Source organism: Chrysochloris asiatica, unplaced genomic scaffold, assembly GCF_000296735.1.
Source record: "Chrysochloris asiatica unplaced genomic scaffold, ChrAsi1.0 scaffold00036, whole genome shotgun sequence".
Lineage (NCBI taxonomy): Eukaryota > Metazoa > Chordata > Mammalia > Afrosoricida > Chrysochloridae > Chrysochloris > Chrysochloris asiatica.
This window is the reverse complement of record NW_006408554.1, coordinates 1,634,948-1,659,777: the sequence shown is the minus strand read 5'-3', so window position 1 is coordinate 1,659,777 and position 24,830 is coordinate 1,634,948. Positions and strand designations below refer to the sequence as shown.

Sequence of the window (24,830 nt, the reverse complement as noted above, 5' to 3'; positions counted from 1 at the left end):
CCATCTGTTAGTTCTGTGACTATGTGCTTTTGAGTTATCTTCTTGGTCTTTATCAACTTCAAAAGCAGCTATGTGATCTCTAGACCCTTGCTTTTCTAGTAAGAAGCTGTTGTTGAAACATGCCCGAAATATGAGGAAATTAGATGATCTTTTTTTCACCTTTGATTCTTCTTTTACTGCAGAGAGAACTTAGTATTTACCGGATTTTCTTCCAAATATGTATCATAAGTGTAACACATGCAGTCATGAAACTGAATGTCCATTGCTTTCTTTTAAGCTAATATCATCAAGAATTTCACTGGATGTTCAACATTGATCTTGATATTTTATTAAAGTTTGCTTGGTGCAAGGTTGGGGACAAGGAAGGACCTGTCAATCAGCATAATTTCCCTCTCCTGAATCAATGCCTCCAAATCTCTTAAAATACTGATATACTCTAATAATAGTTAGGGTTCTATATCAACTTGACTAGGCCCAGATTCCCAGTGGTTTAGCAGTTAAGATGTAGCTGTTTCCAATGATTAACTCTATGATGAGTGACTATGAGCAGCCAATCAATTGAAGAAATGTGCCCTTAGGTTGTGTGATCTACTCTCAATATAATGGTGGTGGTGGTGGTGGTGGTGGTGATGTGCTATGGAGTCGGTTCCAACTCATAGCAACCCTGTACAGGGTTTCCGAGGCTGTAAATCTTTATGGAGCAGAAAGCCTTACCTTTCTCTCATGGAATAGCCGGTAGTTTCGAATTGCTGACCTTAAGGTTCACTGCTTGATATGTAACCACTACGCTACCAGAGCTCCTTATAACGAACATGAGGAAAAAGCACTCTCTCTTCCACTGGGACTCTGAGATTATCAGTGATTTCCTTGATAATTAACTTTTATCTCTCTATATACATATATGTTTCATTTGTTCTGCTTCTCTAGAAAACCCAGGCTAAGGCATACTTATTACTCCGTAAGGGAACTTTATCGATCACCAGGTAAGCAACTCACAGATCCTTACTTTTGGGCTAATTCTACTAGCAGTTTTGTTCAGTCAGATTTGGGATTCAAGAGAACATTAAGTAATTTTTGGGAATACTGAGATACTTTATCAAAAAACTCCACAAAATTTGTCCAAATCTTTTAGGCATTCTAGACACTCTGTGCAACTTGAGATCAAGTTCAAAGGCATAGAATTAACACAAAATTTATAAAGTGTCCCTTATTTCCAAATACCAATATATCAATTAAATGATAAACTTTTATGAACATTTTATAAGGCTAAAATATAAGCTTCATATATAAATACCTTACCTAGCGTAGTGGTTACAAGTGGTGCTGCGAACCTTAAGGTCAGCAGTTCAAAATTACCAACTGTTCCACGGGAGAAAGATGAGGCTTTCTGCTCCTGTAAAGATTTACAGCCTCGGAAACCCTGTATAGGGTCACTATGGGTCGGAACCGACTCGACGGCACATAACAACAATAACAACAACAAAGTCATTAAACAATAAGCTTACAAGTACATGTTATTCAGAACTTTTAATTGACTCTGTTATAGGTATGTCTGTCAACTAAGGGCACTACGGTGTTTATGATAAAGCTATGGAAATGGATGCATTCAACCCACACTGTTACTTTGAATTTCATTATTTAAGTTTTTTCCATTTTCAGGACTGATGAATGATGGTGGTGGTTATGTGCCGTGGAGTCGGTTCCAACTCATAGCGACCCTATACAGGGTTTCCAAGGCTGTAAATCTTTATGTGAGCAGAAAGCCTCATTTTTCTCCTGCGGAACAGCTGGTAGTTTCAAACTGCTGACCTTGTGGTTCACAGCCCAATTTGTAACCACTACACTAGTGGGAAATAATGTTAGGCACTACATGAAATGAGAAAGGACAAGGTTTAGCATCAGATCTGGGGCTCTAATAAAGACTTTTTAACTTTTTAGTGCCATGACCTTAGACAAGTCATTTAACTGCAAAAATTCTCCAACGGGGATGATGTAAGTAAGAATCCACTGAGGCACTGATGTGAAAGTTCTTTGTAAGTGTCTCAGGTTTCATTATATAGAAAATCCCACCTTAGAGTATGAAGGCACTCTTTAGTGTGGCTTTTAATATTTAGTCAGACTCACCAATCTCCACGGAAGGGAAAACATCACTTATAATGAATTTGTTTAAGGATTAAGGTGAGCCTGACACAAGCCATGTGCCTCTTTACATGTGAGCGTTGGACGATAAATAACAAAGATCATGGAAGAATAAATGCCATTTCAATTATAGTGTTGATGAAGAATATTAGAAGTACCATGTACTGCCAGTAAAACAAATCTGTGTTGGAAGAAATATAACCAGAATACTCCTTAGAAGCCAGGATGGTGAGATTTTGTCTCTCTAACTTACGGAATATGATCATGAGGGACTAGTCCCTGGAGAAAGACATCATGCTTGGTAAAGCGGAGATCAGTGAAAAAGAGGAAGACCCCCAATGAGATGGATTGATACAGTGACAGCAGCAGCAACGGGCTCAAATGTTAACAATGATGAGGATGGCACAGGATTGGGCAATGTTTCGTTCTGTTGTGCACAGGGTCACTATGAGTCAGAATCAACTCAAAAACACTAACCACCACCACCTACAACATAATTAACCTTTCAAATGAGGCCTTTAGAATGGATCTCACTATATGTTTAAACGTATTTGAGATACTAATAGCAATTTAATATTTTCCCATGTTCCTTTAACTATAAATAAAAGCGAACAGATACACGATGCATTTATAATATGCTAGGAACTGCTTTATGCTATTTAATCCTAGCATAAATGGATTCCTATAATCTGAACAACTCTTTAAGATTAGTGTTATGATTATGAACATTTTATAGATGATGACACCAGGGTACAAAATAGAGCAGGATACAAAATCAACTATGGTCTCAGCCAAAATTTCATCCACATTCACTGCATTCGTTCATATTCACTGCATTCTATATAGTTAGCTATTTTCTCTGGTTCCCATAAATCAGACAAAATACTAGTTTTCTGTACTTTGGGGTTGAGAATGAATGCCAGGCTCAAACAATTGTTGACCCAGGAATGATGACACATAATCTAATGAATTGTTACACTGTACTTGCAGAAAATGCTGTCTATAGTCAAGTATTAGATAGGAAAAAGGAGTCTACTCAACTTTCCAAAGCATGGGAGGGGGGCTGCAAACTACATTTGAGCATGCGCCTGGTGGGGTGCCTACCCACTATGACTCTAGAGAAATAGTGATTGCATCATGTTTCCCAGATTCACAACCACACTGACTTCACCCTAGTTTTGGCTTCAGCCATTAAAGCATGTGGTCTGGACATGAATTTGGAATCAGTAATCTTTTTAGCACCTTGTGCTTTTCTTCCCTACTTCAAAATAGTTTGTTCAGTGTTCCATTCCTTTAGACTTTGCTAGAAGACTAAGAGGTTAAGTTGAGAAATCTGTTTCTACCTAGAGGTAATGACTTTGGGTATTGTTTTGCATTTTATAGGAGGGTCTCCAGTACTGTAGCCCTCACCAGGGGTGACTAACTTAGAAATTAAAAGCACCATGGTAGCTCAGTGGAAGCTCCTTTACAGATGGACCTTTCATTATACCACCTAGGCAGCCTGCCTACACATTGAGCCAGCCAGGGCCAGCATGTTGGGTGGCTTCAAAGGGAAACGAGTCACTGGAAGTTCTAGTGGCAACAAGTTAATTCAGTTGCACAGTGTGCCTAAGCTTCCAGGAGATTACCTAAGCTGTAGGGGTCATAGCAGCATATTAATTTATTTGGGGCACAATGGTCAAAAACTTTAATTAACTGAAAATTACCCATGCAGGAGATAGATTTACTTTAACTGGGAGTTTTCTTTAAAAATAGGAGCAGACTTAAAGGCCTGGATAAAGTACTAATCCAATTAATAAAGGCATTAAACAGCGCCATGAATCTTATGTTATTTTATGTAATTATTTGAAGGGCTTAGAATGAAAGAAATGTCAGAAGGAATAAGAGTGCTGTGTAATGAATTTCTGCCATGTGCCGCCTTTGAGCATCCCCCCCCCCAACCCATTTCTCTTGTTAAAATTTCAGCAGATATTCTTGCAATAACACCACCAACAAAAATTTCCACATTACTCAAGACAATAATTTACTCACAAAGGAAACACAGCTGCAACTTTATTAATAACCAACTTTCTTTTATTAGAGCATATACATTTGTGAAAACTGTACATTATACATTTTGGTTTCAAGGATTATAAATAAAGGAACTCACAGGTAGGGAGTTCTTTTTCACAGCAAGAAACTTTAAATAAACAAAGTCATGTTTTATTAAAGTACATTGACAGGCTTCATGTGCTGTCCAAAATGTAGTGTACAGTATAACAACCCATTAGAAAGAGCCTTTCATGTAAAATACAGCTGTGCACATTTTAGAAAAATACCAACAATTTGAGCTTTGTTTTAAAAAAGCTTATAAATCATACATATATTTATAAATGGAACCAACATGCTCACCTTATAAACATCCTTTACTTATCTGTTACCCATTATTTCCAAAGCTATACCTATTTTAAATAAACACTTAATACGATTAAACTTTTTTTAAAAAAATCAGCTTTTCCAGCATAAGGAGCTACGGGGTCAGGAAGGAGCAGTGAAGAGTACTGAGACTGACAGGAACTTAAATGCTGCTTTTTTTGGGTAAAAACGTACTTCCTGAATTTAAAAGTCAAAGCAAAATGTAAAAAATAAATAAATATACAAGTTGTAAATGTCATTTGCGCGTTCTCTCTCTGTCTTTTCCTTTATCCATATTGGTCACACCCAGGATTATCAACATATTGTACTGCAATAGACACCACCAGGTTGCAACCCCGACGGTGACAGAGCATTCAGTCCACGCCTGTGCTAAGCTAGGAACTGTCTCTTCTGCATTGAAAACGAAGCTAAGAAGGTAAAATGAATCCTTGAGTAAGCCATGCAAATCTCAAAAGTAGTTAGGAATAGCTCCCCGTCTACAAGGTAGTGTTTTAAAGAGACTTAATAAGACAGTTATCCTCCCCTGATCTCTTTTAAAGTATTTTTATGATGACCCTGTGATTTCTCTAAGTAAGCATGCTTCTGAGTAATACAGAATAAATTATAAAAGAACAAAAATCAGATTATGTCAGAATAACAAAAGACTTCAAAAGACAAATATTTAAAATAAAAATGTCTAAGCCTTTGAAATGTGAATAAAATTAGACATGGACTTTGAAAAACACAAAAGGCATACAATCGAGAGGCAGTGATTTAACAAGGCTTTATGCTCTCTACCTGTATGGTTTCAACAAAAATTAAATTTGGAAAAAAATAGAGAGAAGCGCAGTTATTAATAGCATCTTGCGTAACTCTCATGGGAATTAACATAGCCACTGACAAGATTTTATTTGGTTGTAAAGTACGTCAGCAATGAAACTGAATCCTTTAAACACTGATTACTGCAATCCATGCACAATTTTGACTATTTTTCTCAGAATTCTGTCATCTTTCTGCTTTTAAAATTCAGCACCTCCTAAGTGCATAACTAATTTACCTCGGTAGTGTCAAAAACATTTAAAATTAATTATTCCTTCTTGTTGTTAAGTGCCGTCAAGTCGATTCCGACTCATAGCAACCCTGTCTTGAGTTTCCGAGGAATGGCTGGTGGGCTTGGACCGCCAATCTTGAGGTTAGCAGTCCAGTGCTTATCCTACAGCACCACACCAGGACACCCTAAATTATTCCTTAGGATGATATAATGCCTTGAAATTGCTAAATTTTCAAGATAAACAGACTTTTACAGATTTAGGAAGAATACATGATATGGAAAATGATGTGTGTGTATCAAAATAAACACATTTTCACTAGCATTTTGTTGTTTCTTTTCCTTGAGATGTAACAAGTGTGCTTCGTCTGGCCAGGACTGCACGTTGTGATTGACGCTACAACGTATTGAAATAAATAGTAAAAATGAACATAATGCATCGTGCACAAGCAAAGGAAACATTTCTCCCAGAACATTCCAGGAGATGTTGAAGCAGCAGGTCATGGCATAAGACTGGTGAGTGATGCTGCTACCTATTTCTTCTACCGAGATAGGAGTGAATGTTGGAACCACTTTCACAGCAACATAATCCTGTGATCACATTCCTTGGGCAGTCCTTTCCCAGCTCCCTACTAAAAACGTCAGACGGTAAAATAGTAAGGCAGCTGTTGACTTCCATCAAAAAAAAAAAAAAATGCAGCTCCATACATTTCCAGTTTAGTCACACTCTGCTAGGACAGATGGAGTAGCCAATGCCAAGAACTTCGTCGGATGGGGCGGCTTCAGCAGATTTTAAAAAAGAATTATTATTAAGTTTTGCTCTCCAACATGGTTGTTTGCTTCAGCCCTCAGAGGACCCCCAAAGCCACAAAACACTCCCAGGGGGGGACCTGAACAGGTTCCCTGACTGTATTTTCCAAGTTTCCTCTCTCGCGTGATCCCATCCTAATTGCAAGCCTCCTTCCCTGTGTCTTGAGTCTGACTGAGGTGTGCCACTTAAAAGGCAATGACACCACTGAAGAGACCTGTGGGCTAACACCACTAGTTGTCATGACTTCACTGAAGGGTCAGAACAATTATATCATTAAGTAACTATGCTGAATCATATCCAGGCACAGCCAAAATTAAAGCCAAGGACAATAGGTAGTTGTAAAAATGTAAATTTGAATACAAGACAATGTTGTACATTATGATTTCATAGAGAAATTAAGGCTACTTTCTTACCTTTCCTAATTCCAATCAAGTTAGAAAGTGAACAAAAAGAATGGCTAACCCGATATTCAACAGCATGACCAGGACAATCATGACTGAATTAGGGCCCTAGAAAGAAAATACAATAAAACAAGTGTAACTCTTGTTATCAATGCAAACATTTGTTCATAAAATCAATTGTATTATCTGTCTGTCTATCTATCTATCTATCTATCTATCTATCTATCTATCTATCTATCTATCTATCTAACAAAAAGTGTTGGAATAAATAAGGCATGAATAATGACAGCAGTTACAAAAGGTTCAAGTAAAAACAATACTATAGGTGGAGCCATTTTTGAACCTTCTACTACTCCTGTAAAGATTTACAACCTTGGAAACCCTGTACAGGGTCACTATGGGTCGGAACTGACTCGACGGCACTTAACAACAACAACAACATTAGAAATGAGTCTAGTATTGATTTATTCTAAAAATTATTTTTTGTGAAAAATGTACTGTATTTACCTCAAACCGTAAGCCAGCTAGGAACTAATGGGAATTGGATTTCTTCCCATTTACTGCTAAAGTGTAAGTCATACAAGGAAGACAGTTGTGAGTTTCTCCAGAATGCATGCATGGAAAAGGCACTTTGAACATGAGTGTGAAGTCTGGAGGACAAGGAAGCCTCCAATGGAAAATTCAGGAAAAACTCACAATGAGGTTCTCTAATGCTTGCTTTTTTTCTGGTCCTGTTTTGGGAACAAGATCCCTTCTTTCCAGGTGCTTTGGTAGCATAGTGAAGTATGAGCTGGGCTGTTAAACAGCAAAGTCAGCAGTTGAAATCTACCAGTCACTCTTCGAGAGAAAGGTGGAGGCTTTCTGCTCCTGTAAAGATTTACCCTATGCAGGATCACTATAAGGTGGAACCAACTTGGTGGCACACAACCACCACCACCACTTCTTTTTCTTTTTTAACTTTTTATTTGAATTAAAATTCAGTGAAGGTTTACAGACATGATCATCAGTTTTACATTAAAAAAATCAAACACTTGGTTTCATCTCAATGATTGCAATCCCCTGCATGCAACAACAGTTAACCTGCTTCCTCCCTGTGGCTCCTGTTTGCATTCCATCCATCTACCAATCTCTTCTCAACTTTGCCCTTAGGAACATGTTGTCCATTTGATTTTGAATGATTGACCATCCCATGGTGAGCATACCTTACTTGTTATGTTGTCCCCACTATATATCTATCTACAATTTAACTGAAAATTGGGCCACGAGGGAAAGATCCTTTCCAGACCTGAAGGGTGGTTGAGGGCCATTGTCTCAGGTGCCCCCAGACTATTTCTGACCAGTAAACCAGTGTGTTGTTGTTTTTTTAAATAATTTTGAGTTTTGCACATTTTTTCCCATTCTATCCAGGACCCTATAATGTGATCCCTTTCAGGGCAGATGGTTGTGGCGGTAGCCGGGCACCATCTAGTTTTTCTGGTCTCAGAGTCATGGAGACTGATATTCAACTTTTCCATTAGTCCACTGGACTAATTGATTCCAAGCCTCTTAAGTTCTTATCACTCTTTTCTTCCGCACACAGAGACACCAATACCTGCACCTCAGATGGCTGCTCATAAGCTTTCAAAATCCCAGACACTACTCACCAAAGTAGGATGTAGGCCACTGTCCTCTGAGACTATGGTCCTGAGGCCCCGGGCCCAGCAACTCATTGACTTAAGATGGTCCATAATATCTTGGAAATTTTCATCATTTTGCCTGCTATATGCTCCACCATATTCATAATGGTATTTACAGGAAAGGTAGATACTGATGTATAAATATCCTCTATCAAATTGTTATGTATTTGAACGACCCCTTCTTTCAAGTTAAAAAATACGAATGGAAAGTCAATCTCCTTCAGAAATTATTTTGCAGGTTTAATTTTTTCTTCCAGCTGGCAAGCAGAAAATACAAATATAACTTGATTTCAGGAATCAAGTTATATTTAACAAACTGCAGAATCCTCTTTTGATAGATACTATAATAAATACCAGTGCTTAGTGTAAACAAATGGTTTCCTGTTTTTAAAAAGAATAAAAAGAAACCTCTATAACCCATCTTTTCAGATCTTGCCATGAAGACACAATGTTGGTATTTAAAGAATGTCTAAATCTTAACATTAAAAGCATTTTGAACTGGCCATTAAAATAGTTTTAATTGTCTTTAATTTACAGATGAGGAAACAGGTGCAGTATATCTGAGGATTAGATGAGACTACACGAAACAATGTTATCGATTCTTAAAAATGCATTTTTGGGGGTCGGTTGTGGTGGTCCAATTGCCGTTGGTAAAGTGCTCATCTTTTAGGGTCTATAATTTCCATCATATCAGGAAAAAAAAATCAAATGTTGCATTCGTGACTTAATAGAAGTCCTTTTCCATTATGGTTAACCTTGAACATACAAATACTATGCTTCCGGAACTCTTCTAACTCAGAAAATAACAGATCATCTCCTATCATCCTAATTTAGCACAGAGATTAGTGAAATACTATTACTTCAACATGCTTTGGTTAGCTTTTGTTCATGAGTATGTTAAGAACTTTAGGGAGCCTGTCAAGTCTTTTGGGCTAATGGATGTAATTCCCAAGGGTTACCTAAGTGGTATGAAAGAAGAGGAGGAAAAATATACTGGGCCAGAATAATATAATGTAGAGTTTGGTGTTTTATGGGAACCCTAAGAAAAAAAGAGGAGAGAAAAGCCAATTTCACAAGCTTAAGATGTGCCTGAACGTTTAGCTCCATTTCATAAGAGGTATTCATGTAAAATTCCACGACTTGCCCTTTGATATATTTGGGTTTTGTATATTTTGTTGGGTTTGAATTTAGCTTACTATCTTTCTTCAAGCTTTGGCCCACATCTCCCTGTAATGCTAATCTGGATTCAAATATTGAAAGCACACTGTTGTCATTAGTTACCATTAAGCTGATCCGGACTCGTGGTGTGCAGAGTAGAACTGCCCCATCCAGTTTCAATGACTGGGACCTTTTGGAAGCAGACCATCAGGCCTGTGGTCCAAGGCATCTCTGGGTGGGTTTGAATCGCCAATCTCTAAGTTAGTAGTCAAGTGTTTAACTGTTTGTACCATCCGATGGCCTTGACTGAAAACATACACACATACATACACAAGGGGACTTCACAAAGTTTGTGGGAAAATTCCATTATCTTTTAATTCCATTTCCCATGACCTTTTTGAAGCCCTCTGGTATATTTACCCTACCAGTGTTGCACCACTTAGAAAGCTATTTTTAAAGAGCACTCATGGCACTGTAGGATAAGAACTGGACTGCTAACTGGAAGGCTGGCGGTTCAATACCAGCAGCCACCCCTCGGAAACTGTACTAGGGTTGTTATGAGTTGAAACTGACTTGACAGCACTAAGAACAATAGCAACTAGAGTGAGGATGGGAGTAAACCAGTAATGAAAGGGTCAAACAATAACAGGTGAAAATAAATTCTGGAAAGTTATGTTTAATAGGCAGATATCAAGACACGACCTCTGGGCTCTTCAAAGAACTAGGCTGGGCACATGCTGGAAAGCTTTAAGATGAAGGCCCATAAACTGATTGTGGTGACCAGTGGTAGCTTAAAATAGAAAAAGAAAAAAAAAAAAAATCAGTCTTGCTTTTGAAGACTGACAGGAACAGGTGCAATACTAAAAGCTACTGCAGGACAAAGTGTATGTCTTGAATACAAAAAAACCTTCCGGCAATTGTAAAATAAAATGCAGAGAGTTCAAAATATGGAAAACAAGTTTCACTCAAGAATTTCATCTTCATCTACAATTCTGAGGAATTTTCTGCTTGAAGTATTACTATAGCTTATAACTGAATCATATGGCTTTGCAGTGCTTGAATTTACCTTAATAAATCAAACAAACTATTATTTATATAGCACTTAAACAACAACAACAACATGTATATGCATGTGAGGCCTTATTAACCTCTAGATACAAATGCTGAAAGTCAAATAAGAATTGAATGATTACACTTAGCAAATTCAATAGTGACAAATACGAGGGAGCTTCAAATCATTGATGGAAAATCCCACTATCTTTTAATTCTATTTGTCCATGACATTTGGAGCCCCCTCATTATTTTAATATCTAGACTTTTTTATTGTTGTTGCTAAGAGATCTGAAGTCAGTTCCAACTCATAATGTCCTGTATAGGGTTTCTGAGGAGCAGCTAATGAGTTTGAGCCACTGACCTTGAGATTCAGTGCTTATCCTACAGTGCCACACCAGGACGCCTAGTATCTAGATACTGACATATCAATGCTAAAGAAACAAAAACAAAACAAAACATTTATTAAACAGAGTCTCATATAAAGTTATTCTAGTCTAAAAACTGCTTATGGAGGTTACTTTTAGGAAATTAATCCAGTAAATTTGATTAATTTACATTTATAATAATAATAAAAAAAGACTTTCAAAAAGACACGAACTAGTGTTCTGTAGATATCAGTAAAACAACCAAACCTAAGAAATGTTAAATATATATGAATTTAAAAGATGGATTTCAATTGTTTAACTATGAATAAACTGAACTGAAAAAAAATTAAAAAAAGAAAAAACTGAAATGTAATATCTATATTATGTTCTTATCCAAGATGTTAGTCCACACCACTATGCAAAAATGTCTCTATAGAGTTATTAATAATACTAGGTTGGGTGTGGCGTCCCATTATCTTTGTGGTTCCAAAGGCATGTATGTAGACATCCTCTGTAGGTCAGTCAGACATTTTTTTTTTTTTTTCTTTTATCAATAAATATTCAGCTCCAGACTTAAAATTTAAGAATAAAACATGAATTCAAAAGTTATTCAATAAATCTTATTTGAATGCAATCATAGTTATTTATTCATAGCACAGAGCTTTTTGGTCCAATAATACTTTGGATGCTGAAACTAATTAATAATAACTCACATCCACCAGAATACTGAAACTGTTAGAACATGTGTACTATGAGTCGTTATAAGACCAAAGTCATTTCCTTAAATTACTTAACATTTTCACTTCTCATTTAGGAAAGAAAACATTCCAGCTATTTTCCTCTCCTAAATGAGCCTAATGGTTGTTGTTATGTGCCACCAAGTTGGTTCTGACTATAGTGACCCTTTGTAGGGTTTCAGAAGCTGTGCATCTTTGTCGGAAAAGAAAAACCTCACCTTTCTCCTGTAGAGTGGCTGGTGGATTGGGTTTACAGTTCAGTGTTTATCACACCACCAAGTTTCAACAAAGCCTTTAACTCAAATTAAACATTTAAAAGAATAATTCTCTACAGCTAGAAAAGATATATACAACTGGAATGCTTCTGGTCAGTGATTCTGGGTTCTACATAACCTGTAAGTGTTCAGTTTCTACTCAATTTTATCTTCCACCAAGAATATGAAACTTCAGTGTTACCGAAGGGGGGTGGGCCGGGGGAGGGGAGGTTCGCTCCACAGAGCCGAAGCCAGAACCGGCACCAGGACCCGCGTTCTGCCCTATTTGGTGAAGCAGTGGCTGAAATTAAGAAAAACATCCCCCCTTTGTTTTTGGCATGGACAAATGTTCAGTGGGAGGAATAAAATCGACTGAGCAGACTCCTGTCTTGTTAGGGAGTATAGCTATGGCAGCTAGTTTCATGGATGTAGGAAATTCATTTATTGATCAGACTAGTCATTTAGCTAATAGATATAGAAACCCTTTGAAAGAAGAAGATGATGAGGTTGTATTTATTGATTCTATACAACCTCCCTTAGTTTCTGTACCAGTAATAGCTGATCAAAGAAACCTATATACGATATCAAAAAGGGAAATGCTACAAGGAAATAGTTCCATAATTCTTGCTCCTTCAAGAGATTTGACTTCTCAAAAGAGAAATATAAGTGAAACAATTGTCATTGATGATGAAGAGGATGTAGAAGTAAATCATTTGCAAAAGCAAAATTCTTCAAGTTTTACTGAATGGGGTCTTCGTAGAATTAAAAACAGAACCAAAGATTTGGATTTCTCTACTCCCAGTCTTTCAAGAAGTAAGAACAAGAATGGAGTAGGACCTTTTAATCCTGGTAGAATGAATGTGGCAGGAGACCTTTTTCAGAATGGAGGATTTGTAACTCATCATAGTCCTGTCCCTGGTAACAAACAAGGTTAAGTACTCCGCTACTGACCAAAAGGTTGGTGGCTTGACTCTACCCAGAGGCACCAGAGGCACAGCCGTTGAAAACCCTATGGAATACAGTTCTATGCTGATACAGTTGAAATTGCTGTGAATTGGAATCAACTTTTTGGCAACTGGCTTTCAGGTTACGAAAATACAACATGATTGTTACAGATGTTTGGGGAAAATAGTATTTAGAAATAAATACTATTTAGAAAATAATCTGTTACCTTACTGCAGTAAAAGTTACCACTGTTAAAAAAAAAAAAAGAATATGAAACTTCAATTTCTGTTCAGCTGTTAATGCTGGGATTCATACTTAAAGTTTTATAATAAGCCTTTGCCTGATTTTAGTTTAGGTATTTTTAACTCATTAATCTTATTTGTTTGTTGATAAGAAACGCAGAGTGGAATGTTAATAAATTTCAGTTTAATTCTGTAATGCCAAGAATTTAAAAATGAAAAACTAGTGGTTTAAAAAAAACAAAACAAAAAGGCAACAGCAAGGATGACAAGACTTCAGCTCTCTTACTTTGCATCTGTCATGTGGAAATACCATTTGTTAGAAAAGGACATCATGTTTGGTAATGTAGAATTAGTGAAAACAAGGTATGTCCTCATTGAGATGGACTAACACAGAGCCACAAAAAAGAACTCAAACATACCCACGATCATGGAGGTGGCTTAGCAATGGAAGTGTCATAGGTAAGGATGCCACGACTCAGAGCTGACTAGATGCAAGAACAACTGTGTATGTGTCTTGTCAATAATTAAAGAGTTCTTTTGTCTACAGATGTTGCTGTAGAGATCAAAAGCTTAGTAAGTGATGGTAGAGACCCCTTCCTAATAATGGCTCTAATAATGGTAGGCCCTTGGCAGTGGCCATTACTCTTTAGTCATCAGAGTTAGCTATCATGATCAAACGTACTAGAGGTGCTGGTAAAGGTGTTGGCTTACTAAAAACATGATGCTGTAATAAGATGGTAAGGACTTAGCTACCTGCATATGTCTAAGGTGAGTGGCTGAGTGGATATGAAGGAATTTCTGCCTGGGGAGCCTTGATGCCTCAAGCTACAAGTGTGTTAAACTTTACTCTAAACAGTCATCCCACAGAGTTACCAGAAAGAACCAAAGGGCAGGAAGGAGAAAGAAACACTTTTTAAAGACTTACTGAATTGGCTTCTTTTTCCAAAGAAGGGCACGAATTGTTGTTTCCTGGGTTCTTTGGTATTGCAAGTTCAGACTTCTTAGCTTTTGGCTCAGCTTTGCTTTCTTTGGCAACTGATTTTGTCACAGATTTAGGGGGACTCCACTTGTTAGGTGGTGGCTTGTGCACCAGTGCTGAAGACAACTGGCTAGACCCCTCACCTTCCTCCGTATCTTCTGGAGGGTGCTGGGGTACATTCAGTTTCACGTAGTAGCCATGATACTGAGAATGCAGCTCCCCGTTGCTGGGGTTGGGGACGTAGTGGCGGCCAGAGTACTTGGACTGGGGCACGGCTGCTCCCATCTCCTTTGTGGGTGCCTTTGACATCAAAGGTTTATTGACAATGGATATCACCTGCTCATCAGCCATGCTCTTTCTGTCTTGACTGAGTCTTGCCCCTGAACTGGGGTTTTGCTTCTTCATGGGCTTTGGAGAGGGAGGCTGTGGAGAGTGGCTTTGCTTGGGGCTTGGCTCAGGAGACCTTGGGGGTGTTGTGCCTTTGCGATAAAAGTGAGGCGATTCCTTTGGTGAAGGTGGCTTTTCCGGTACCTTTACTTCTGGATTTTCTTTAGCATCGACACCTTCCTGAAATCTCTGTTTGATGTAGTCAGGGCCTGCAAGGACAAAAAGGCCACAAAAAGAAAGTGATAAAATAAAAACAACAGCAAAAATCTTATATAGCATCACTGTATATCATGCCAATCAATATATGTTGTTGTAAAGAGCCATCGAGTCAGTTCTAATTCATAGTGACCCTGTATAGGGTTTCTGAGGAGCAGCTGGTGGGTTTGAATTGCCAGCCTTGTGGTTCGCAGTTCAGTGCTGATCCTACAGCGCTACACATTGATATACACAAATATATTTCTTTTTTCCTGTATCGTATTAATCTTTTCTTTTAGGTATATTTACAATGTTTTGACTATGCATGACCACATTTCATTCCTTAGTTGTTGTTGTCAAGTGCCATCGAGTCGGCTCCGACCCATAGCGACCCTGTATAGGATTTCTGAGGCGCACTGGTGAGCTTGAACCACCAACCTTGCAGTTCAAATGGCTTTGCACTCTGGTGCATTAACCCACAGCACCACACCAGGACTCCTCATTCCTCAGTAGAAAATATTATTTATTGCTAAAAAAGGTGCTTTTAAAACAGCATATGTTATTACAGCTATCATTATGATAGACACAAAGTTAAAAAACGTTTATTCCCCTCTTGATAATTGCATTGTCCCTGCATACTTGTAGAACCCTGAGGGGAAATTCATGTTAATATTGCACAGGTGCCCAAGCCATAATTAATGTGCTTATTTAAATTGTGTGACATAACTAAGACACTAGTACATACATCTGAATAAAGAAATAAGCTTATTTTTGTATGCATTAAAAAATTTAATAGAGCATCTACACAGTACGGTCTACAGATGTAATATTTTTAATGATCTTTCGTCAAAGGGTCATTTGAACTTCCTAACAGGAATACTTTTGTGGTTCAGCTTGCCCTACACAAAGTAATTTACATGTAGTCTATTCATAGGAGTCTTGAGGTGGCACTGTAGGATAAGCACTGGGCCGCAAGGTCAGCAGTTCAAACTCACCAGGCACTCCTCAGAAACCCTATACTAGGTTGCTATGGATTTGAAATGTATTTCATGGCATGTAACAACAACAACAATAGTCTATTCATAACTCTGAAGACCAGGGATTCCCAAGGGCAGTGTTTCTGGGGGCATCAAAATGGGACAAGGTGGTTATTCTTTGGTTTAGGATTGTTTTTCTATTTCTGAGTTCTTTATAACTATCATACATTATTTTTATGAATAGGAGATAACTTTAAAGTGACTCTGGTGCGCTATTATTTTCTGGGAAGACTCGGGGGCACAGTGGGGAAAAAAGAAAAGTGAGCAGTGAGTACCACATGGTGAGAGCTTAAGAACAGAAATGAGGGTGCTTGGGGCTCTCAGAAACAGTGTTCTAAGCCAGTGCCCTCTACTAGGTACTTCACCTCTTAGACCCTTTCCCAATAATAAGGTCACTTGTATCATTTGCCTACGACTCCATCCAGGGTCACTTTTGGATTTCACTATTGATATAATGTCAATCGCACGTGGTCAGGAGCATATGAGAGACCCTTTCCACTAGCTTTCTAAGTTGACCAGCTCTTGTCAATTTCACAGTACTGCATCTGCTCAGTTTCCTCCCTCCCCAACCCCTCAACTCAGTCAAACTAATTAAAAGACTTAAGTTCAAAACTACCTATACTGCTTATTGATATTTGCAATTCGTCTTCCAATGATGGTCTGTCTGAGTAATAATTTATTATAACCAGGGTACTGTTTATTGTACCAAGTATTTACTAAAATTTAAAACCTCACCAAAAATATTAGAAAGTAAGAGTTATTATCCCGATTTTACTGATATGGAAATAGAATAGCTTTAAGGTCTAACTAAAGGAGCTCTGGTAGCGTAGTGGTTACGAATCGGGCTGTGAACCTTAAGGTCAGCGGTTCGAAACTACCAGTCGCTCCGCGGGAGAAAGATGAGGCTTTCTACTCCTGTAAAGATTTACACCCTCGGAAACCCTGTACAGGGTCACTATGGGTCGGAACCGACTCGACGGCACTTAACAACAACAACAACAATGTAATATAAACGATCATGTAATATTGTAAACCAGAAATGAAAATTCCTAAGTATTTACTATTGCAGGCTGTACCCAAAGTCAAAACAAACAAAAATCAAAACAAACCATGTAGAATTCCTTCCTGATTCTCCATCCTTCAAAAGGTAAATCTGCCCCTCACGAATTCAAGTTTCCCAAATAAGCCAAAAGCACAGACATTTAATAACTGAGATTTGTTTTCAAATTTTGGTAAGTACCCCATGTCTCCTAATTTTCTTTTCAATCCTACATAAAAAATGGCAGCAAGATTCTTGGCCCAGGGAAAGATACATCATTAGACTGAGGCAAGACAAACACTCAGTGAGAACAACTATGATCATTTCAAAGGAGAAGCACTGGATTCAGAATTCTTTCTTGGTGCCCTGGCACTGGGACATACCACCAAGAGAAAGTGGCAATATGAACAGGTAAAGTTTCTCCACCGACAGACTTATGGCTACTTCTTAAAACTCACACCCTTGACAAGCTTATAGAGCGCTTGTGCTCTGCAGTAAGAGAGACTGCCGTGAGTGGGAAAGGACTCAATTGCAACTAACAAGGACAGCTTTTGCTATGCATTTAAACATGACTGGCTAAGGTGGTCGTGGACTCTGAAGCAGTGGTTCTTCCACCTGCTGCCTATCAGATGTTCTTGGGAGCTAGTCCCAAGCTTTAATTTAATACATCTGAACTGAATACTTTCGCTGCTCCAAGTGATTCTGTTGTACCCAGTTACAGATGTATGAAAGAATGCTTCCTAATCAATGTACAATGTGTTGGTAAATTATATACAGATCAACTAGAGGTGAACCTAACGCCAGCTTTACCCAACCAAATGAATCCAGATGGAAATGGTTCCCGCAGAGCACAGTCCAATGAGAACTGGCCAGATCAACAAGGATATGCAGTTAGATTTTCCAGGGTAGGATTAAGTGCTTTTGAAACAAAACACTTAATATAACACAAAGGACAGAAGTTTTTCCTGGACTACTTAATCTTGGAAGGAATCCACTGAGCCTGCCACTTAGTCTGTGTATTAATGTGTGGCAACACTGCAATGCCAGAAACATAAAGTTGATGAGATGCAGCAGGTCATTAAAAAGACTACTCCAAATCCGGTCAGGGAGGAAAAGACAACCAGTGTTGATAGTTATTGCAGTCAGCAGTTTCATCTGTTTTATAGACAGTAAGTACCAAGGAATCCTAAGGGATTTCTCCCCTGGGGATTTATGGTGGGAAGCCAGACAAAAGGTCGTATGTTCACTGACATGCCACGTAATATTAAACAGTATTCGGCATACGTCAGCCACCAACAATGGAAGGTTGTTACATTTGGCAAGAATGCTCTGAACAGATATGGCTGATGGATAACAGCAGGATATCTTTATAGGTGACCTAGGCAGGAGGTGGTCAGAAGGAGCACCAGGAAAAGAATCCCAAGCAAATGTTTATAAGGGCAGTGCCCATATTAACTGCTTTGTTGCAACAGCAGTGGCCATTAAATAGAAATCAGATGCTTCCTGTGGAGACTGCCAATCAGTGAAAGAGGACCTGATTGACAGTTTCATAATGAGTTGGAAGATCACTTTTATAGTCTATGTGAAAAGATTGCTACTTTTCTCCAGGACTTTACAACTGCGTCTATACCACCACCACAACTTCTGAGAACACAGATAATGAACACCCAGCACAATGCCTTGCACACGGATGGCACACGAGATACATTTGAGAAACTGAACAGATTGGAATGAATACGCGGTAAGAACCAGTAAAAACCCTACCTTTTTCCTAACCAAAACATTAATGGTACCATTACAGGCAACTGGAGTCCTGGTGTGGCACTATAGGTTAATGAACTGGACTGAAAATTAGGTTTGAGCTGAGGTTGGCGGTTCAAGCTTACCAAACAACTCCTCAGAAACCCTATACAGGGTTGCTATGGGTCAGAACTGACTTGATGGCACTTAACAACAATAGGCAATTATTTAATGAAATAGGCTTTAATTTCTAAAGACTTCTAACTCATACCAGAAATGCAAGCCTAGCAACAGTGTCCCAAAATAAGTGATACTATGAAAAGAAAGACTTCCATCTTCTGTTTAACTAGTCAACATACAATGTGTTTAAGTGTGTGCAGACTCAAACACAGTTAAACAAAACTTGGTGAGGATGTTGCCCAGGGAAGCAGGCTGGCTATCCTTCAAGATGTCTCAAGGTAAGGAATGCACCACAGTACTGGGCAAGTGTTTTGCAATCTTTTTTTCACCAATGACCAGCTCCTTCCTACAACAGAAAATACAAAAATTTCTCCCCTGCTTAAGATCACTTGAAATGAAAAATAAAGTTAAGTTGGCTGAAATGATATTGAAACAGTAGGGCAAAGAGACACGTGTTCAGTTTTCTGTCCCCCAATCATTCCCCTACTTCCCTGGTGATTGCTTCTCCAAAGGCTGATTTCAGCCTTGCTGGCTTAAAAATCAGGTATCAACAAGCACTTTGAAGAAAAATCACCCCTTGGGCCAGACTCACATCACCAATGCTCATAATACCAGAAGCCAATTCATTAGTTTACCATGAGCAATGAATGGAAATGCCACACAGGACAAGGGATTTGGGAGGATTCCATCAGTGCATACTCTCCCTGTTGGCAGGTGTCGATCAAAAGGTTAACCAAACTAAAAAGGTTCCTGGTGAAAATGGAATCTCAACAAGGAGCATGAGATTAATCAGATATTCAGTGGTATCAGGGTGAGCTAGCCTGATGCTTTGTTTCCTTGATTGGGATGCTCTTACCAATGGTGCCATACTGTGGCAGCAGGCGCTGCATTCTCGCTCATAATAGAAATGGCCTTGCTAATGCACTGACAATGCTGTAAGGTTTTGGTGAAGGCTTCTCTTCCTCTAAGGAGCCCTGGTGGTGTTGTAGGATAAGCACTGGATGGCTAACCACAAGGTTGGCCTTTCAAACCCACCAGCCGCTCCACAGGAGAAAGATGCGCCTTTCTGCTCCTGTAAGATTCAAAGCTTCAGAAGCCCTAAACAGGATCACTATGAACTGGGACTGACTCAGTGGCAGTGGGTTTGATGTCCTCCTTGGATGGACAATGCCAAGTCTTGACTCTGAAACTCTTTCTTTTCTATACTTTTCTTGGGTGATTCATTCTTTCCTTAGATATTTTAATGCATTCAATCAGGTTATAAGTAAATCTTGTTGATTTTGAAGCCATTCCTATCACTTAGGATCACTTTACATATTTCTGTACCTATGTATCTGGGCTCATTTTAAAGTTTAATTCTTATTTCTAAGTTCTTGGGGGGGGATGATTCTGTGTCACTCACACTGATGGCAGTTAAGGTTTCTGTTTATGTATGCTATGTCCTCTGTCACCCATCTGTCAGCTTGCTTGGTGTCTTGTGTGTTAGTATGATGCCGGGAGCTTTGGATTCAAAATACTAGCAGGGTCACCATGGTGGACAGGTGTCAGTGGCACTTCCAGACTAAGTCAGACTACAAAGAAAGATCTGCTGATCTATTCCAAAAATGAGCTTAAAAAGATCCCCGTCGTGGAGAGACAGAGCGGCTGGGAATTCTAAACCCAGAGAGGGAGAGGGGCTGTGTGCTGATGACTGGGGGGTGGAGAGGCAGGCTTGCAGGGTATCCCCTGTGGTTGGTTGATAATGTAAGGAAGGGATTGTAACCATGGCAATGTAATGATATATATATACGATAAGATGAATGTAAAGCTAATGTTCTCCCATGTAAACTATCACATAATTCACAATACAACATTAAAAAAAAAAAAAAGACCCCTGTGGATCACAACAGAATACTGTCCGACTTGCTTGCTTTGGACATGCCATGAGTAGAAATCAACTGCCGGAGGACATCATGTTTGATGAATCAGAGGGTGTGCAAGGGAGACCCTTGCTGAGAAAGAACGGCACAAGAGCTGCAGTGATGGACTTGAACATGTCTGTGACTCTGAGGAGGATGTAGGATGGGGCCCCACTAGTCAGAGGTGACTCGGTGACCTGCATTCCTTTATAGGGTGTTTATTATTATTATTATTATTATTATAGTACATCACAGTTGGAGTGATAAAGACATCCCACATGTCTATGTTTTCCCTTTAGTTTGTAAATGAAAATATAGATCAGTACTCATTTTGCATTAAAAGCTTATGATTTAACTCAGATGCTTGTTGATGGTAAGCGCTATTGAGTCAATTTCGATTCACAGAGACCCTACATAGGGTTTCCAAGGAGCGGCTGGTGAGTTTGAACTGCCAAACCTGCAGTTCAAACCAACCTTGTGGTCGAGTACTTATTCTACAGCGCCATACCAGGACCTGAAAATATAACTGTTGAAAATGTATGCTTTGACAGACGGCCCTTCTCCCAGGGATAACAACTTGTAGGCATGGCACTCACCGCATTCCAAACAAAGGAAACATTTAGAATGAAGCTATGTGAATGAAACTAGCAGCCTGCTATGAAAAGTACTTGAAAGCCTTTTTAGAAGAGGGCTATCTGATTTGATCAGCCTGTTAACTGCAGGGTGGTAAGCATGAATTAATGCTCCCCTGGGAAGATCAATACTACTCAGCACAGAGAAGGCCTTCTACACAATTGCCTAAAGGAAGTGTTGGCTGTGGGTCAAAGGGAACTGTAGTCTCTACCCATAGCTCTTGTCTTAAATAGACTCCTTGTCATCTCACGCTGCTATGATGGGTTCATTACTGACAGACCACCTGTTCTAGCTAAGAAAGGGCGGAATTGCATTTCCCACAATATTTTCCCCGCCTCAAATGCTTTTAAAAGGCTTTTTAAAGCCATTTAGTTTGGGCAATTGAGATGACCTCTCGTATCATTTACCTCTTATAACACCTCATGGAGAGCTATAGAGGCTCCATTCTTCAGCAGAATTCACAACTAAGAAATTACCATCTACAGACAACAACAGGAAGCTTATTTTCTTTCAAATAGTTCAAACCCAGTACTCTTTCATGATAGGGCATTGTCTCTTTTTGCAGTGGTTTTTCACAAGGACAGTACTGCTAAGGAGGAACAGAACAATCACTCTTGGGTAGCTGAATGCTTTCTGTAGTTCTTACGCTTTGGAACTGGTGTTTATTGATGTACATTGGTACCGAATCAAAAAAATCCCAAATACACAGCCATTGAGTCGATGTTAATTAACTACACGATGGAGTAGATGCCTATCTCATTGGTTTTCTGAGACTGTAAATTTTTACAGAAGCAGACTGTTTCATTTTTCACTCACAGAGTGGCTGGTGGATTTGAAGTGCTGACCCTGAGGTTAGCAGCCCAATGCTTAACCCACTGTGCCAGCAGGGCACCTGCCATTAGCATCAGGAAGTGTGCTTTAATTTCACTAAAAATCATCAATCACAAATTGGAATACACAGAAATCAAACTAACTATATCTATGGGAAGGGACAGTGGCAAAAAAAAAAAAAAAAAAAAAGAGACCAAGATGGTGGAAAAGCCCTGTATCATCAGTGAAAACAAGGCCAGGAGCAGACAATGGAGCAGACCATGAATTGCTCATATGCAAGTTCAGGCTGATGCTTAAGAAATTATCCTGAATGTATCCTACCTGAATATAAAGATCATCTCAAGAGCAGATTCGATACATTAGACACTAATGACGGAACACCAGAAGAGTTGTGGGATGACATCAAGAATGTCATACAAGAAGAAAGTAAAAAGTCACAAAGAAGGCAAGAAAGAAGGAACTGTGTTCCTCCAGCCATCACTCTAAGGCCCTAGATTATATCAATGCTCCCACTGGGAAGGGAAAGCCTGTGTCCGGGCCTCTGAACCCTCTGAGTACAGACCCAGCTACTTCAGGAATCAGGAGAGAAACTACAGAGGTGGCCATTTTTGACTATCAACACTTGAAAGTAAAAACTGGCATTGCTTCAAGAACCATCAAACCCACACTGGGATTGCTTGACCCTCTCCTTACACTTCACATGCCTCACTGCGCAGTGGCTAGCAGTGGCTTCGATGTGCTTTGCCAGGCCCTGGAGTCCTACACTGCCCTCCCCTACCACCTGCAGAGCCTCTTCCTTTTCAGTCCTATCACTCGACCAGCATATCAGGGCAGCAACCCAATCAGTGACAGTGGGCAGTGTATGCACTGCAGATTGTTGCTAAATATCGGAAAAGCCATAGAACGTCCTATCCAGTTTCAGGTTTAGTGAAGACATATAAAGCAAAGGATTATGATGCAGACCACCCACTCATGTGCCGTGACCTGTCTGTGATGATAACCTCCCAAGCATTGTTCACTTTTACAGTTGAGATGTTTCCAGAGTGGCACATGGAGGCAGTGAAAATCCTGGATGCTATCTACGCAGTTGGTACAACTCATAGCGACCCTATGCACAACAGAATGAAACACTGCCTGGTCCTGTGCCAACCTCATAATTGTTGCTATGCCTGAGCCCATCGCTGCTGCCACCGTGCCAATCTATCTCCGACCCTCCACTTTACCACACAATAGACTTCTCCAGTGACTAGTTCCTTCTGATAATTTGTCCAGAGTTTGAGAGATAAAGTTTTCCTAGATTCATACTTGGTACAATCCATGTTCTGATTATTAACAGATATTTATAGCTATTTCTTTTCATTTTGAGTCGTGCTCCATCAGCAAATGAAGGTCCTGAGTGCTTTACTCAAAACAAAACACACACACAAAAAATATGGAAAATACTTACCAATAGAATTTTGACATTTAAGAATTTAGAAGTTTGATGAGGGCTCTTCACTTAACCAACTAAAGATAACATTTTAAAGAATGGGCATTAATAAAGAACACTTAATTGTGTTCAAGAGAAACCTGTATATTGACCAAGAGGTAGTCGTTTTATCAAAAGAACGGGATACTGAGTGGTTTAAAATCAGGAAAAGGGTGTGCTAGGGTTGTAACCTTTCACCATACTTATTCAATCTGCATACTGAGTCATCAATCAGAGACACTGGATTATATTAAGAATGTGGAATCAGAATTGCAGGAAGGCTCATTAACTACCAGAGATAGACAAATGATACAACCTTGCTTGCTAAAGCAAAGAAGACTTGAAATATTTATTGATAAAGATCAAAGGCTACATACAGTCTTCAGTATGGATTGCACTTCAAGGTAAAGAAAATAAAAATCCTCATAATTGTACCAAAAGATAACATCATGATAAATAGAGAAAAGATTGAAGTTGTCAAGGACTTCACTTCTGCGGGGATCCACAATCAATTCTCATGGAACCAGCAGTCAAGACATTAAAAGACATGTTACATAAAAGACCTCATTAAAGTGTTCAAGTGCAAAGATGTCAGTTTGAGGACTAAGGTACACCTGACCCAAGCCATGTATTTTCAATTGCCTCATATGCACATGAAAGTTGAGACAATGAATAAGATCATAGCTCTTTAACTGAATTTTGTGTTGGTTTAAGAATATTCGAAGTATCATGGGCTTCCAGGAGAACTAACAAATCTGTCTTAAGAGTCCAGCCAGGAAGCTCCTTTGAAACAAGGATGATGAGACTTCGTCTATTGTAATTTGGACATTTTGTCAGGAGGGACCATTGTGCTTGGTAAAGTGGAGGGCCAGTGAAGCAGAGTGGCAGATCCCACTGAGATGTATCCGTACAGCAGCAGCAATAATGGATCCAAGTGTAACAACATTTGTGAGGATGGAGCAGCACTGGGCAGTGTTTCGTCATGTTGTGCATACGGTCGCTCTGAGTCAGACCAACTGGATGGCACCTAACAACACAACAACTTCACCTAGAAATTAGTTGGTACCTCAAAAAATTATGAAGAAGATTGTTTATTAAAAATGGAGAAAGTGACTATAGTCATTTTGAAATACAATATTTAAAAACCGGTTTATTAAAGAAAGGGATGAAAACAGTCAACAAGGAAACTATCAGGAAGTGAGTTTCTAAATCTACTGCAA

The 24,830-nt window shown here is 39.1% G+C and overlaps 2 protein-coding genes across 2 annotated transcripts in view; one reads left to right on the top strand and one right to left on the bottom strand.

The window, feature by feature from the left end:
• Nucleotides 1–6,418: 6,418 nt before the first annotated feature.
• The window catches only part of JPH1 (junctophilin 1), a 122,917-nt gene continuing 104,505 nt past the window's right edge, over nucleotides 6,419–24,830 (bottom strand). Inside the window, exons 4-6 of the mRNA XM_006860005.1 lie at nucleotides 14,149–14,798; nucleotides 6,806–6,901; nucleotides 6,419–6,640 (exon numbers count right to left, since the gene is read on the bottom strand). Coding sequence (XP_006860067.1) covers nucleotides 6,821–6,901; nucleotides 14,149–14,798 — 731 coding nt within the window. The 3' untranslated portion in view covers nucleotides 6,419–6,640; nucleotides 6,806–6,820. The remainder of the gene's footprint in view (nucleotides 6,641–6,805; nucleotides 6,902–14,148; nucleotides 14,799–24,830) is intronic.
• On the top strand, nucleotides 12,375–12,971 carry LOC102813640 (zinc finger MYM-type protein 5-like). The gene has a single exon (XM_006860067.1). It carries the CDS (start codon nucleotides 12,375–12,377, stop codon nucleotides 12,969–12,971), a length of 597 nt encoding a protein of 198 aa, XP_006860129.1.